The sequence below is a fragment of the Gallus gallus genome, chromosome 1, assembly GCF_016699485.2.
Source record: "Gallus gallus isolate bGalGal1 chromosome 1, bGalGal1.mat.broiler.GRCg7b, whole genome shotgun sequence".
Lineage (NCBI taxonomy): Eukaryota > Metazoa > Chordata > Aves > Galliformes > Phasianidae > Gallus > Gallus gallus.
The window spans coordinates 194,004,905-194,018,229 of NC_052532.1; the positions used below are offsets into that span (position 1 = coordinate 194,004,905).

Below are 13,325 nucleotides of genomic sequence, written 5' to 3' on the forward strand. Positions count from 1 at the left end.
ACCTCCATCCCAGGCAGGAGGTCCACCCCCACCACCCCTCTACCACGTCCACATACCACGCAGCACTGGGATCTCCAGTCCTGTCCCCGCACCCTACTGGGACCACCAGTCCCCACGGTGCCCTGCAGCACTGGGAACACTTGCCCGGTGTAGGTGGCCACGCTTGAAACACTCATCCCCATCGTCCCACCAGCAGACCAGGATTACCACCACACCACTCCACCAGCAGCAGCACTGGGAACGCCTGTCCCCAGCACATTGCAGCACTGGAAATGCCAGTTCCCACCAGCCCAAGGGCTGAAGCACTGGAAACTCCTGTCTTCTCTTCCACGTGGCCCCGTGTGGCCTCCAGCAGGGCCAAGGGTGCTGGTGGGGACGTCCTCAGCAGGAAGACCTACCTCATTGGAGGGCGTCTTCATTCACCTCTATCACTGGGGATTGTGGAATGTTCATGCTACGTTGGCATGTGTTGTACCAATGTTGTACTTAGCGTGCATGGTGAACCCATTAAAAGTAAGAAAAGTAAAAAAATGAAGTGGAAAGTCATGTTTTCTAGAGTCCGATGACCATCCGTGCACAACTCATGCTCTTCCGTCCGCTGCCATCCCTTGCAACCACTCCTCATGGTCTGCCGTGTCCCCAAACACCTCTTGGGATTGAAAAATAAAGACAACAAACTCCATCCTATCATTAACAGCTGGGGGACTCTTTCCAAAGCTTCCACCCAGTGGGGTGATCCCGTGTCTGGGTGCCCGATAAATGCTGATACCTCCAGCTGAAGTTTCAAACACCGTGAGCCCAGAGTTGGGTTTGACTTCTGGACGTGGCTGTCCCCAATGAGGGGAGTTAATTGTCGAGATCAGGAGGATCTTTGGAACACACGTGAGGTATTCTGGCCACACCGTGTGCACAAACAACGTTCTCCTTCTGTAAAAGAAATCTTTAAGGCAGCTCTCAACCCTGAGACAGCTTCCAAGGAGGGTGTGGAAGGGGATTCCCAGCGTTTGGGAGCACAGGATAACTACCATTTTCAAGGAAAGCATGCTTTTCTCCCCAACTTTTTTCTCACCAACCTGCGATGAAGTCAATCTGTTCCAACCTTCCTAGAGATCCTAGAAAGCTTCTCTTTGATAACAAATCCATATTTTTCCCTACTTCCTTTACAACCTGTTGGTTTTTGCTTTATTTTCAGACGGCGACGGATGCGCGGATCGAAGATAGACGGACAGACCTTAGGGATGCAGCGCTCAGTTTTGCTATGACAATCTCACCCACTGCCTTACGGTGCAGTCTGACTACACGGACCTCATTTTTTGCCTTTGAAAAAGACATTTTATCCCACTTCCTCCCGTGAGAGTGTTGCCAGTTAGTTTAGAAGATGTTCGAGTTGACTTGATGAAAAAAAAATGAAAAGCAAAGCTTAGTGTCAGAACGGGCTGGAGGGGGACGAAGTGGCAGGAACTGAAAAACTCCCTTCAGAAGGACTCCTGGAAATGGCACTTGGGATTACAGCTGTGAGCCCACAGCAGGGACACATCCACGTTAAACACATGAGGTTTTGGCTTTGCTGGAACTGCGTGGTCTGGGAGGTCCCTTCCAACCCAACCCATTGTATGGTGTGATGATTCTGTGATCCTATGTTTCCATGATTCCATTTTCTACAATTCTATGTTTCTATGTTTCCATGATTCCATTTTCTACAATTCTATGTTTCTATGATTCTATGATTCTGTGATTCTATGATTCTGATTCCATGATTCCGTTCTTCGATATTCCCATTATTCTATATTTCTATGATTCTTTGATTCTATGTTTCCATTATTCAATGTTTCTACAATTCTATGACTCTACGTTTCTATGATTCTATAATTCCATGATTCTACGATAATACAACTCTATAATTCTACGTTTCCATTATTCTGTGTTTCTACAGTTCTATGTTTCTGTGTTTCTACAATTCTATGATTCTACGGTTCTGTGACTACTGAATGCTCTTGGTAAGGTAACAGAGATTGCTAAACAAGCTTATGTAACCTCATAAGCCATTAATGTGTCAAAAAGTAGGAAATAAAAAAAAAAAAGAAAGAAAGAAAGAAAAGAGAGAATTAATCCCCATGGGATAAGGAATTCGAAAGACTCGTATCTTATCAGTCCCTTCCAACATGGACTATTCAGTGATTTTATGAGGAGACCTCATTGTGAATTTCCATTACTTAAAGACAGCTGATTAACAGGTGGGAGTCTGTCTTTTAACATGGACAGAGAGTGATGGGACAACATGAAAGTGTCAGAATTTTTTTTAAAAAGGGAGATTTAGATGAGATGTTTGTGGGAAAATCTTCACTCAGAGGGCGGTGAGGCCCTGGCTTAGGGTGCCTAATGAAGCCACGGGTGCCCCATCCCTGCAGGTGCCCAAGGTCATGGATGGGGCCCTGGGCAGCCTGAGCTGGTGGGGGCACCCAGCCCACGGCAGGGGTAGGAAATGGACGGGTTTTGGGGTCTGTTCCAACCCAAATCATTCCAGGACTCCGTGATGATGCTGTCAGGGGGATGGGGCCACACAATCTGTCCCCTGATCCCCTCCAGCCATGGCTGGAAGAGTGCAGGGAAAACAGAGCTGCCCAGGGCTGTGCCCCAGCCCCTGTTGGCCCCCACCTCACCAGCATGGATATGAGCCAGCAGTGTGCGCTTGCAGCCCGAAAGGCCAACTGTGTTCTGGGCTGCATTAAAAAAGGGGTGGCCAGCAGGGAGAGGGAGGTGATTGTCCCCCTCTGCTCGGCTCTTGTGAGGACCCTCTGGAGTACTGCATCCAGGCCTGGGGCCCCCAGAACAGGAAGGACATGGAGCTCTTGGAGCAGGTCCGGAGGAGGGCCGTTAAGATGATCAGAGAGCTGCAGCCTCTCCTATGAGGAAAGGTTGAGGGAACTGGGATTGTTTAGTTTGGAGAAGAGAAGGCTCCAAGACCTCATTGTGGCCTTCCAGTACTTGAAGGGAGCGTATAAACAGGAAGGGGAGCGGCCGTTTACAAGGGTGGACAGTGATAGGACATGGGGAATGGTTTTATACTGGGACAGGGGAGGTTTAGGTTGGATACGACGGGGAAGTTTTTCACCCAGAGGGTGGTGACGCACTGAACAGGTTGCCCAAGGAGGTTGTGGATGCCCCATCCCTGCAGGCATTCAAGGCCAGGCTGGATGTGGCTCTGGGCAGCCTGGTCTGCTGGTTGGTGACCCTGCACATAGCAGGGGGTTGGAACTGGATGAGCACTGTGGTCCTTTTCAACCCAGGCCATTCTGTGATTCTATGATTCTATGACCGTTCCAAGTACTTCTCTACCCACCCATGAAGCAATCCGAATCAAGGAGGCATCTTCATGGATACATCACTCCAGGGCAAAAAAGGACTCCAAATCCTCAATGGACTGCTACCCTCAAGAGACCTCTGACACTTACAAAAAGAAAACGGGGTGCGTCATACTTCCCTATCCGGCATAATATTAACTCTTGTGTTAGCTTGGCCCGAAAATACCTCTACAAAGCTAAATGAGAAGCTTACTCAAGCTTTGAAAGCTTCAGCTTGTTGGGTATGTACAGCCAGGGAGGGAAGGGTGCCATTTTTGGAGTAGCTGCACTAAATTGGACAATCCCAGGTCGGGTAACAAATCAGATGGAAAAAGATGGAGGAAACTGTGAATATGGGGAAGAAAATCAGAGTCAGCTAGGCCCCAGAAAGGACGTATTGCTCATTAATTATACCTGGTTTCTTTTTTTTATAGACAGGAATAATAACAGTGCAAACCCTATAAACGTTGGGTGGAGGATCAAAGTTGCCGTGCTCCTGTGGACCAAAATCAATGGGTAGAAACTGATTTACAGGCAACTTGGAGGCAGATTAAAGTGCTACACCATCTCCTTAGATGACACTTCGTTTGGATTCATGGCGATATGTCCTAAGCTCACTAACTGGCTCCCTAATTTGCCTGGCCCAAGCAACTGTTGGTGGCAGTATGTTGTTGGTGTATTATTGTTGGTGGCAGCATATGCAACCGATTTGCTGGAAATGTGATGGATGTGTACGTGCTATGCCTATAAATGTGTTTGCTGCTTTCCTTGGTGTGTGTTAGGAGGAGATATTCCCCTCACACCCGGTGCTGTAATATACATCCCTGCTTTAAAACCTTACACGGGTTATAGGGTGCGATTCCTCACGTCACCCAGCAACAAGGCTGAGAGGATGGGCTGAGATAGGGCAGAACTCGTGACGAGTGTGAGCCCAACAGTGTGGGCCACATTGGATGTTGTGTGTGGGGCTCCCGGTGCCCCCAGCTCAGCCAGCTGTGGGGCAGAGGGGCTTCGTTAAGGGGACAGCCTGGTGAGCTGCGTGTGCCAGGCTGGGAGACACAGTAAATAAAAGCCACGAAAGCAATGCTTTTATTACTGTGGCGGAGCTGTGGGCGGTTCTGTGCTGCCGTTCCACGTCCAACAGCGGCACCGAAAGCGTCAGCAGAGGGAAAGCAGCGCCTGCAGGTTCCGTGAGATGCAATGAGGGCACATTGCTGCCCTCCTGTCCATATGGAGGGGCGGCGGTGGGATGGTGGAGAGCTCAGGGCTTTCCCAGGGCTGCCAGGGCTGCGGCTGCCAGGAGGAGCCCCCAGAGGTGCGGGGCTTCCATGGGGCTGCTCCTGCCTGGGGAGAACAGGGATGGGCATTAATGGCTGTGGGGGGCTGCAGATGGAGCACAGCCTGCACAGCCTCCCCACGCTCCCGGTCCTCGGTGTCCCCGATCCACCCAAGCTCCCCATTCTGGAGCACTGCAGCCCTTACCCTTCACGAACTCGCAGTTGTAGGTGCTGCTCTTCCCCTGGGAGCGGAGCTGGATGAAGCTTCTTCCCTCGGTGTAGGTGGAGTTGGTGACCCTGAATTGCTCGAAGGGTGGGATGAGGACTTCGTCCTCTTCAGGGAAAGTGGAGAGGTCCTTGATGTGCGCACCATAGCAGGTCTCCACCGAGAAGAACGTGTCCAGGCCAAAAGATTCAGCGACTTCCCTTTTGAAGGAGGAGGGGGTGAACTGGCCAAAGCGGACCACCGTGCCTTGCTGTGCTGTGAATCTGGTGTTGTTCACACCACGGAAGACGTTGTAGCATGGCTGGGGCTGGGATTCCTGCAGGGTGTGCAGGGCTCTGCTCAGTAGGAAATGCAGTGTCTTGAAGGGGTAGGAGCTCAGGTAGTGCTGCCGGGAGCGCCCAGCCGTGAGCGTGGCGTTGTTGAACACACGGTACAGTTCTCCCTCCATTGTATACGCCAGCACGGCTATGGCTTGATCCTGTCGCAGCACCATTGGGCTGGAGACCCGACCCCATTGGCGCTGCCACTTCTCTGTGGCATTTCTCCATTCCTCAGCATAGACCTCGTTGGTGAACTCGGTGCGGTTCAGCTCCTCCAGCTCAGCCTCCATCAAGTCGATGCAGCCCTGGTACTGGTCATCAAAGGAGTGGGGGGCCATGTCCATCGCCACCTCCTTTATGGGGCCTTTCTTGCTCCTGGCAGCCGATGCATCAGTCCTGGTGCTGAGCAGCAGCACCAAGCCCAGAATGGCGTGCTCCATGTGCAGAAGGATGCAGGTGTCCAGCTCTGTGCAGCACTGCTCAGCAACAGCGCGGGTGCACGGGGAGGTGGGCACAGCTCAGGATCACCCCACTGCGTCCCCTGCCTGCTGCACCCCCTCCTTCTTCCTTCACCACCTCCTGCTCACTGTCCCACTCCCTTTCCCGTAAGCAAAAGTGAAAGGCACAGGGAGTATTCCAGCGTTGGCAGCGAAACCTCAGGAAGCAGCATCAGGATCTCTCACAGCTGCTTCCAGGGGAACAAGGAAGGAAGGAAAGCCCTCAGCCAAGCCCTGAGTGCTCCCATCCCAGTACTGGGGATGGAGGGCAGCCCAGGACCCCTCACCTGAATGTCAGGACCGCCTGTATACTTTGTTGGAAGGCTTGCTGCTGCTGCTGCTCTCCTTCCTAACAAAGGTCTTTATTAACTTGATGTGCTGAACTACAGCGTGTCTTTCACATTCATGGATAACCTGTGCAATAGCGTCCATGGCCAAGTCCTCCCTTCCATCCCGAGCCCATTTATGGGCACCCATCACCTCCTCCTCCTCTGCTGATATCCCAAAATCTCTGCCTTCATCCAGTCCATGATCATTTCCAAGCTCCCTGGAACAACGAGGGTTTCCAATGTGAGCCCATTGTGTGTCCACTGCAACCACTCACTGCACGTAGCGTCAGCTGCGCGTTGGGTGAACGAATTCCTGTCCCTTCCAACCCAACTCATTCCATGACTCCATGACACTGTGATTCTATGTTTTATTGTTTCTATGATTCCACGATTCCATAATCTCACGGTTCCAAGATTCCATTATTCTATGATTATGTAATTCCATGATTCCTTGATTCCATGATTCCTTGATTCCATGATTGTATGTATCAATAATCCTATGATTCTGTGATTCTTTGACTATTGAATGTGCTCGGTAAGGTAACAGAGATTGCTGAACGAGTTTATGTAACCTCATAAGCCATTAAAGGGTCAAGAGCTGAAAGCCAGAAGAGGAGAAGTTTAACAATGAGAATTAATGACCTTAGGATAAGGAGTAGTATATTTCCTAAGTTGTTTCCTGTGGGATTCTCAGTTGGCTACAGGAGAAGGCTGTATCTGAGCTCACAGAGCTGTATTTTTGGGAACACACCCAGGCAGAGATGTGACAGGTCTTACCTGATGTACCGTGGTGTTCATCCATCCCCATGGGACAGCCCTGTGCTCTGAAAGTCCCCATCCTAACCCCCGTGCTGCGGTGCTGTTGGTGTTGCTGAACACGTCCACATTTTCTGTGCTGGTTTGAACTCACAGAGGGTGCAAAGGAAGTTTGAAACACTGCTATGGGGGCACGCACTGTGTCGAAGCCTCCAGTAGCTCCGGTGCATGACGCAAAAAGCTGAAATGCTATCTTTCCCTGGGATCGTGATTATTGCATAGGAAGATTTATTGCATCTACCTTCACGGGAAGACAGGAGAATGCTTTGGAGAGGGGTCTGCAGGGCAGTGGTCACGGCACTGTGTTTGCTGGAGCTCAAGAAGAATATGGATAATGCCCTCAGAGGGCAGTGAGGCCCTGGCTTAGGGTGCCTAATGAAGCCATGGGTGCCCCATCCCTGCAGGTGCCCAAGGTCATGGATGGGGCCCTGGGCAGGCTGAGCTGGTGGGGGCACCCAGCCCACGGCAGGGGTAGGAAATGGACGGGTTTTGCGGTCTGTTCCAACCCAAATCATTCCAGGACTCCGTGATGATGCTGTCAGGGGGATGGGGCCACACAATCTGTCCCCCGATCCCATCCAGCCGTGGCTGGAAGAGTGCAGGGAGCGCAGAGCTGCCCAGGGCTGTGCCCCAACCCCTGTTGGCCCCCACCTCACCAGCACCCCTTACCCTTCACGAGCTCACAGTTGCAGGAGCAGTTCTACTCCTGGGAGCAGAGGTGGATGAGGGTTCTGCTTTTGCTGTAGGTGAAGTTGGCGACCTCAGTGAACTCAAAGGGTGGGATGAGGACTTGTGACTGCTCCAACAGGCTCTGATCAGACCTGCCATTATTTCAGCCCTCCAGATCCCACACCGAGCACCAAAAGGGCCGTTCTGCTTTTACCTTCCTCGTCCTCCTGAGCCGGACCTGGAGGGAATCCCAGGCCTAACGATGCCACCACATCTACTGTTCTATTGAGAACACCCACTTCCCAGCACAACAAGGCAAGATGGCCCACGTTGTCCAGTTCACCTCCTCCAGCCTCCAGAAGAAGGCCAATGAGTCTTTTGACCAGGACACCTTCTTCTCAGTGGAGCCCTGCTATGCTGTCCCCATCAAAGACTTCTCCTTCCACCTTGACGAGGACATGGTCCTCATCCAACCCTTTGAGACCTTCGAGGTCACCATCAAAAAAAGACAAAGGAAAAACCTTCATCCATCTCTGCTCCCCGTGGGAAAACAGCACCTACAACTGTGAGCTCAAGGAGGGTCCAGGCTGCCAGCTGGGCTCTCATGCAGGGAACTTCTCTGTTGCTGGGGAACTCAGGGACCATCGGGAGCATGGGGAGCTGGAGGAACTTAGAGCTCTGCAAAGCCACGCGGGTGTGCAGGGGAAGGGGAGTAGTGGGACCGCAGGAGGGGGTGGGGAGAGAGCTGCTCTGCGCCCTGCGATCCAGGTCCCACGGGCTCTGCTCCAGGGAGGGGACAAGGCAGTCTGGTCATGCAGCACAGCTTGGTGCTTGGAGGTGGCCTCAGTGTGGAGGGGAGCATGGCAGGACCCGCAAGCAAAGATGTCCTCAGTCTTTAGCAGGCATGACGGCCGTGGCACAAGCCTTGGTGAAAAGCTCCAGCAGGGTCTGATGGGAATGTCACGGAGAGGTGTCCATCTCCGAGGGATGGCAGCAGTGCGGTGGGCGGCTCAGGGCTCTCCCAGGGCTGCCAGGGCTGAGGCTGCCAGGAGGAGCCCCCAGAGGTGTGGGGGTTCCATGGGGCTGCTCCTTTCTGGAGGGGTGGTTGCAGGCAGTTAAAAGCTGTGGGGTGCTGCAAGTGGTGCCCAACCTGGGCCAGGGGCTGTGGGGCAGGGGGCTGCTCTTACCTGCACTGAAAGCGCATGGCCGCTCCTTGCACCTTTTCTCTGCAAAGAGATGGAGAGTGCTGCAGGGCCGCAGCACAGACAGGGCCCCACTGCACTGCAACCCCTGCACAGAGCTGCCGGGCTGCAGCCATGAGCGGGGCCTGGCCTCAAGTCCCCCTTGGGCTCCGTGTTGGCTGAGATCCCCACCTCCCCAGGAGCACAGCCTGCACAGCCTCCCCACGCTCCCGGTCCTCGGTGTCCCCGATGCACCCAAGCTCCCCATTCTGGAGCACTGCAGCCCTTACCCTTCACGAACTCGCAGTTGTAGGTGCTGCTCTTCCCCTGGGAGCGGAGCTGGATGAAGCTTCTTCCCTCAGTGTAGGTGGAGTTGGTGACCCTGAATTGCTCGAAGGGTGGGATGAGGACTTCATCCTCACCAGGGAAAGTGGAGAATTCCTTGATGGGCACACCATAGCAGGTCTCCACCGAGAAGAACGTGTCCTGGCCAAAAGACTCAGCGACCTTCTTCCGGAGGGAGGAGGAGGTGAACTGGCCAAAGCGAACCATCGTGCCTTGCTGTGCAGTGAATCGGGTGCCCTTTACGCCGCGGTAGACGTTGTGGCATTGCTGGGGCTGGGATTCCCACAGGGTGTGCAGGGCTCTGCTCAGAAGGAAGTGCAGCGTCTTGAAGGGGAAAGAACGCAGGTAGTGCTGCCGAGAGATGCCATCCCCTCTCGTGGCGTTGTTGAACCGGTGGTACAGTTTTCCCTCCATCGTGTATGCCAGCATGGCTGTGGCCTGATCCCTTCTCAGCGCCGGTGGGCGGTCAGCACGACCCCATCGATTTCGCCACTCCATGGCAGCATTTCTCCATCCCTCAGCATAGACCTCGTTGGCGAACTCAGTGCGGTTCAGCTCCTCCAGCTCATCCTCCATCACGCGGCTGCAGCCCTGGTACTGGTCATCAAAGGTGTTGTTGGCCATGTCCATCGCCACCTCCTTGACCGGACCCAGGTCTCTCTTGCTGCTGGTGGCCAACACGCTGGCCAAGGTGCTGACCAGCAGCACCCAGCCCGGGGCGAGGTGCCCCATGTGCAGAAGGACGCTGGTGTCCTGCTGCACACACAGTGATTCCCCCAGCACAGCCCCACCGGCCCCGGAGCTTCAGTCCCAGCTCCACACAACATGTGCCCCGTGACACATGAATGCGGCTGTTCTGGCTTTTTATAGCAACCCTGGCCTGCTCCCATGGGTTATTTATAATTACATTTATGACCTCTCAGATTATCTGTTGCTGCTGACTTGTTGCAAATGGCTGCATGTACATCATCAGGAAATGCCCTTTAATCAATCATCCTCGCTTTAGTCTACATGTGCCACCAACCCAGAATGCTATCCTAGGCCTTGAAAAGCAAGACTAGTTGCAATGAGGCTCTCTAGAAAAAGCTGAATCATACAGTGGCATTCATTTCCAAAGCAGTCTCATTGACACCTGGACCAAAGTACGTGGAGTGAGTGGGGCCCTCAAACCCCTTATCACGCAGCAATCTCCAGGAGAATCAAATACCCCAAACTGTTACAGACTACACCGAGAGCAATGGGTGTTGGGATGTTCAGACACTGGGACACACGTTTAGCAAAGGCCACCTGGTTAGTCAACACCCAGGGTTTGCAGTCGAGCTGTCCCTGCCCGACCAAAACTCTTACGCACTGGAGAAGGAGATAAAGTCACCGAATCAGAGCCAGGTGTCTGGCTGCAGGCAAAGTGGTTCCTCCTCAGGCTCTTCCAGTCTTTTTCTCCTGGTACCAAATGGTATGGGATATCCCTTTGGCCAGTTGAGGTCAGCTGTCCCCGTTCTGTCCCCTCCCAACTCCTTCTGCTCCCAGCCCCCCACTGGTGCGACAGCACAAGATGCTGAAATCTGAAACATCCTCAACTCTGTGCAGTACTGCTCAGCAACAGAGCAGAGGCACAGGGAGGTGGGCACAGCCCGGTGAGCTCGTGATTACCCTGCTGCCTCACCTGCCTGCTGTACCCCCCCTCCTCCCTTCGCCACCTCCTTCATGCTGTCCCACTCCCTTTCCCGTCAGCAAAAGTGAAAGGCAACAGTTCCCATGTTGGCAGTGACTCCTCAGGAAGCAGCATTGGGACCACTGACTGCAGCTCACAGGGAACAAAGGAGGGAAAAAAGGAAAGCCCTCAGCCAAGCCCTGAATGCTCCCATCACAGCTCTGGGGATGGAGGGCAGCCCAGGACCCCACACCTCAATGTCGGGGCCGTGCAGTGCCAGGGAGTGCAGCCACGGGGTTGTGGTGTTACCCAGCAGCAGCTCAGCCCCTTCGCTCACTACCCCCTGCATGGGGGTGGGGGAGAGAACTGGGAAAAAAGCAGAAAAGAAGTCGAGCCCACCACCAGCAGTGGTTCCTCCATCACTGTAAGCACGTGGCGTTCGCCATGGTGAGTTTGTGGGGTGTGATATGATCCACCTCCAGGCCTCCCCATATGTATATGCCAGCCATCGTCCTCCATACCAAAGGGTCTTCACCTGCTTGACGTGCTGAACTACAGCGTGTGTTTCACATCCACGGATAACCTGTGCAATAGCGTCCATGGCCAAGTTCTCCCCTCCATCCCGAGCCCATCTATGGGCACCCATCACCTCCTCCTCTGCTGATATCCCAAAATCTCTGCCTTCATCCCGTCCATGATCATTTCCAAGCTCCCTGGAACAACGAGGGTTTCCAGTGTGAGCCCACTGTGTGTCCACTGCAACCACTCACTGCACGCAGCGTCAGCTGCGCGTTGGGTGAACGAATTCCTGTTCACTTTGTTGGAAGGCTTGCTGTTGCTCCCTTCTGAGTCACTTGATAATTGGAAGAACGTCACTGCCGCGAGGGTGGTCACACACTGGGACAGGTTTCTGAGGTAGGAGTTGATGCTCCATGCCTGCCAGTGCTCCGGAGATATCACCTGAACACTGAGCCATTGACCGCCACCACCCTCTGACCACAGCCGTCCGTCCAATTCCTCATCCACCAAATCATCCACCCTTCAAACCCACATCTCTCCAATTTAGATAAGGATGAGGTGGGAGGCCGTGCCAAAGGCCTTGCACGAGCCCAGGTAGGTGACACCCATCACCCTCCCTTTGTCCATCGATGCTCTCCCTCCATCACAGAAGGCTGCAGGATGGGCCAGGCATGACCTTCCCTTGGTGAAGCTGTGCTGACTGCCTTGGATTTCCTATACATTGTGCTGATGCTGCTGAAACATCGCTCCCATTGTTAAGAAGGAGAAAAGAAAGACCTGGAGAACTGAGATGACTGCATGTGGCAAAGGAACTCACACGCATCGAAAGTGAGGACAACTGCTAAAAGGGCAACTTCCTCATGGCGTACATGCAACAAGAACTCAGCAGCAACAGCAATTCTCAGAGGTTATGGGCGATCAGTATATAAAGAATCCTGGCACACAAGCCAAGGCACCCAGGTCCACGCCAAGCAGAGTGGGGACAAAGCTGGCTACAGCTCTGGGGCTGGTGGGGCTGTGCTGGATAAACCATTGTGCGCGCAGCTGGGCACCTGCATCCTTCTGCACATGGAGCACATTGTCCTGGGCTGGGTGCTGCTGCTCGGCACCTGGGCTGGTGCATGGGCTGGTGGCAGGAAACTCAGCGCCATGAAGGAGGTGGCGATGGACATGGCCCCCCACTCCTTTGATGACCAGTACCAGGGCTGCATCGACTTGATGGAGGCTGAGCTGCAGGAGCTGAACCGCACCGAGTTCACCAACGACATCTACGCCGAGGGCTGGAGAAGGGCAGCTGCGGAATGGCAGAGCCGATGGGGCCGTGCTGCCCGACCACCGGCACTGAGAAGGGATCAGGCCACAGCCATGATGGCGTACATGTTGGAGGGGAACCTGTACCACCAGTTCAACAACGCCACGCTCACAGCTGGGCGCTCCCGGCAGCACTACCTGCGCTCCTACCCCTTCAAGGCACTGCATTTCCTACTGAGCAGAGCCCTGCAGACCCTGCGGGAATCCCAGACCCAGCGATGCTTCCAGGTGTACCACGGCATCAGGAACGTCCGCTACACGGCACAGCAAGGCAAGGTGGTCCGCTTTGGCCGGTTCACCTCCACCTCCCTCCAGCAGATCATCCCTGGAATATATGCCCCGGACACCATCTTCTCAGTGGAGACCTGCTATGGTGCGCCTGTCCAGAACTTCACCACCATCCCTGAACAGGGCAAAGTCCTCATCCCACCCTTCGAGCAATTCAGGGTCATCAACTCCACCTACATTGCGGGAAGAAGCTTCATCCAGCTCCGCTCCCACGGGAAGAGCAGCACCTACAACTGCGAGTTCGTGAAGGGTAAGGGCTGTAGTGCTCCACAGTGGGGAGCTTGGGTGGATCGGGGATACTGAGAACTGGAAGAATGGGGAGGCTGTGCAGGCTGTGCTCCTGGGGAGGTGGGGATCTCAGCCAATGGGGAGCCCAAGGGGGACTTGAGGCCAGGCCACACTCATGGCTGCAGCCCGGCAGCTCAGCGCAGGGGTTGCAGTGCAGTGGGGCACTGTCTGTGCTGCGGCCCTGCAGCACTCTCCATCTCTTTGCAGAGAAAAGGTGCAAGGGGCGGCCATGCGCTTTCAGTGCAGGTAAGAGCAGTCCCCTGCCCC

At 54.1% G+C, this 13,325-nt stretch overlaps 4 protein-coding genes across 5 annotated transcripts in view; 1 reads left to right on the top strand and 3 right to left on the bottom strand.

The window, feature by feature from the left end:
• The window catches only part of UVRAG (UV radiation resistance associated), an 85,666-nt gene extending 85,397 nt beyond the window's left edge, over positions 1-269 (bottom strand). For both annotated transcript variants that reach the window (XM_015280858.4, XM_046942452.1), the window contains exon 1: positions 57-269. In XM_015280858.4, the coding sequence (XP_015136344.2) occupies positions 57-182 (126 nt within the window). In that variant the 5' untranslated portion in view covers positions 183-269. The remainder of the gene's footprint in view (positions 1-56) is intronic.
• Positions 270-4,407: 4,138 nt separating this feature from the next.
• On the bottom strand, positions 4,408-5,694 carry ART1L1 (ADP-ribosyltransferase 1 like 1). Its single transcript, NM_001034826.1, is given in 1 exon segment — positions 4,408-5,694. A coding segment is annotated over 1 exon segment (897 nt). The 5' UTR covers positions 5,605-5,694; the 3' UTR covers positions 4,408-4,707.
• A 647-nt stretch (positions 5,695-6,341) lies between these two features.
• On the bottom strand, positions 6,342-9,790 carry ART7B (GPI-anchored ADP-ribosyltransferase). The gene is made up of 3 exons (NM_001114504.2): positions 8,947-9,790; positions 8,663-8,701; positions 6,342-8,568 (listed from the first exon to the last, which is right to left on the bottom strand). The coding sequence occupies exons 1-3, from the start codon at positions 9,731-9,733 to the stop codon at positions 8,486-8,488; spliced, it is 909 nt and encodes a 302-aa protein (NP_001107976.2). The 5' UTR covers positions 9,734-9,790; the 3' UTR covers positions 6,342-8,485.
• A 2,332-nt stretch (positions 9,791-12,122) lies between these two features.
• The window catches only part of ART7C (erythroblast NAD--arginine ADP-ribosyltransferase-like), a 2,843-nt gene continuing 1,640 nt past the window's right edge, over positions 12,123-13,325 (top strand). The window contains exons 1-2 of the mRNA NM_001318400.2: positions 12,123-13,020; positions 13,266-13,304. Coding sequence (NP_001305329.1) covers positions 12,240-13,020; positions 13,266-13,304 — 820 coding nt within the window. The 5' untranslated portion in view covers positions 12,123-12,239. The remainder of the gene's footprint in view (positions 13,021-13,265; positions 13,305-13,325) is intronic.

Coding starts and splice junctions, on each gene's coding strand:
- ART7B (NM_001114504.2), bottom strand. CDS start 9,733: ATGGGGCACCTCGCCCCGGGCTGGGTGCTGCTGGTCAGCACCTTGGCC. Junction 8,702..8,946: donor CAACTGCGAGTTCGTGAAGG/GTAAGGGCTGCA, acceptor ATCTCTTTGCAG/AGAAAAGGTGCAAGGAGCGG. Junction 8,569..8,662: donor GCCATGCGCTTTCAGTGCAG/GTAAGAGCAGCC, acceptor CCACCCCTCCAG/AAAGGAGCAGCCCCATGGAA.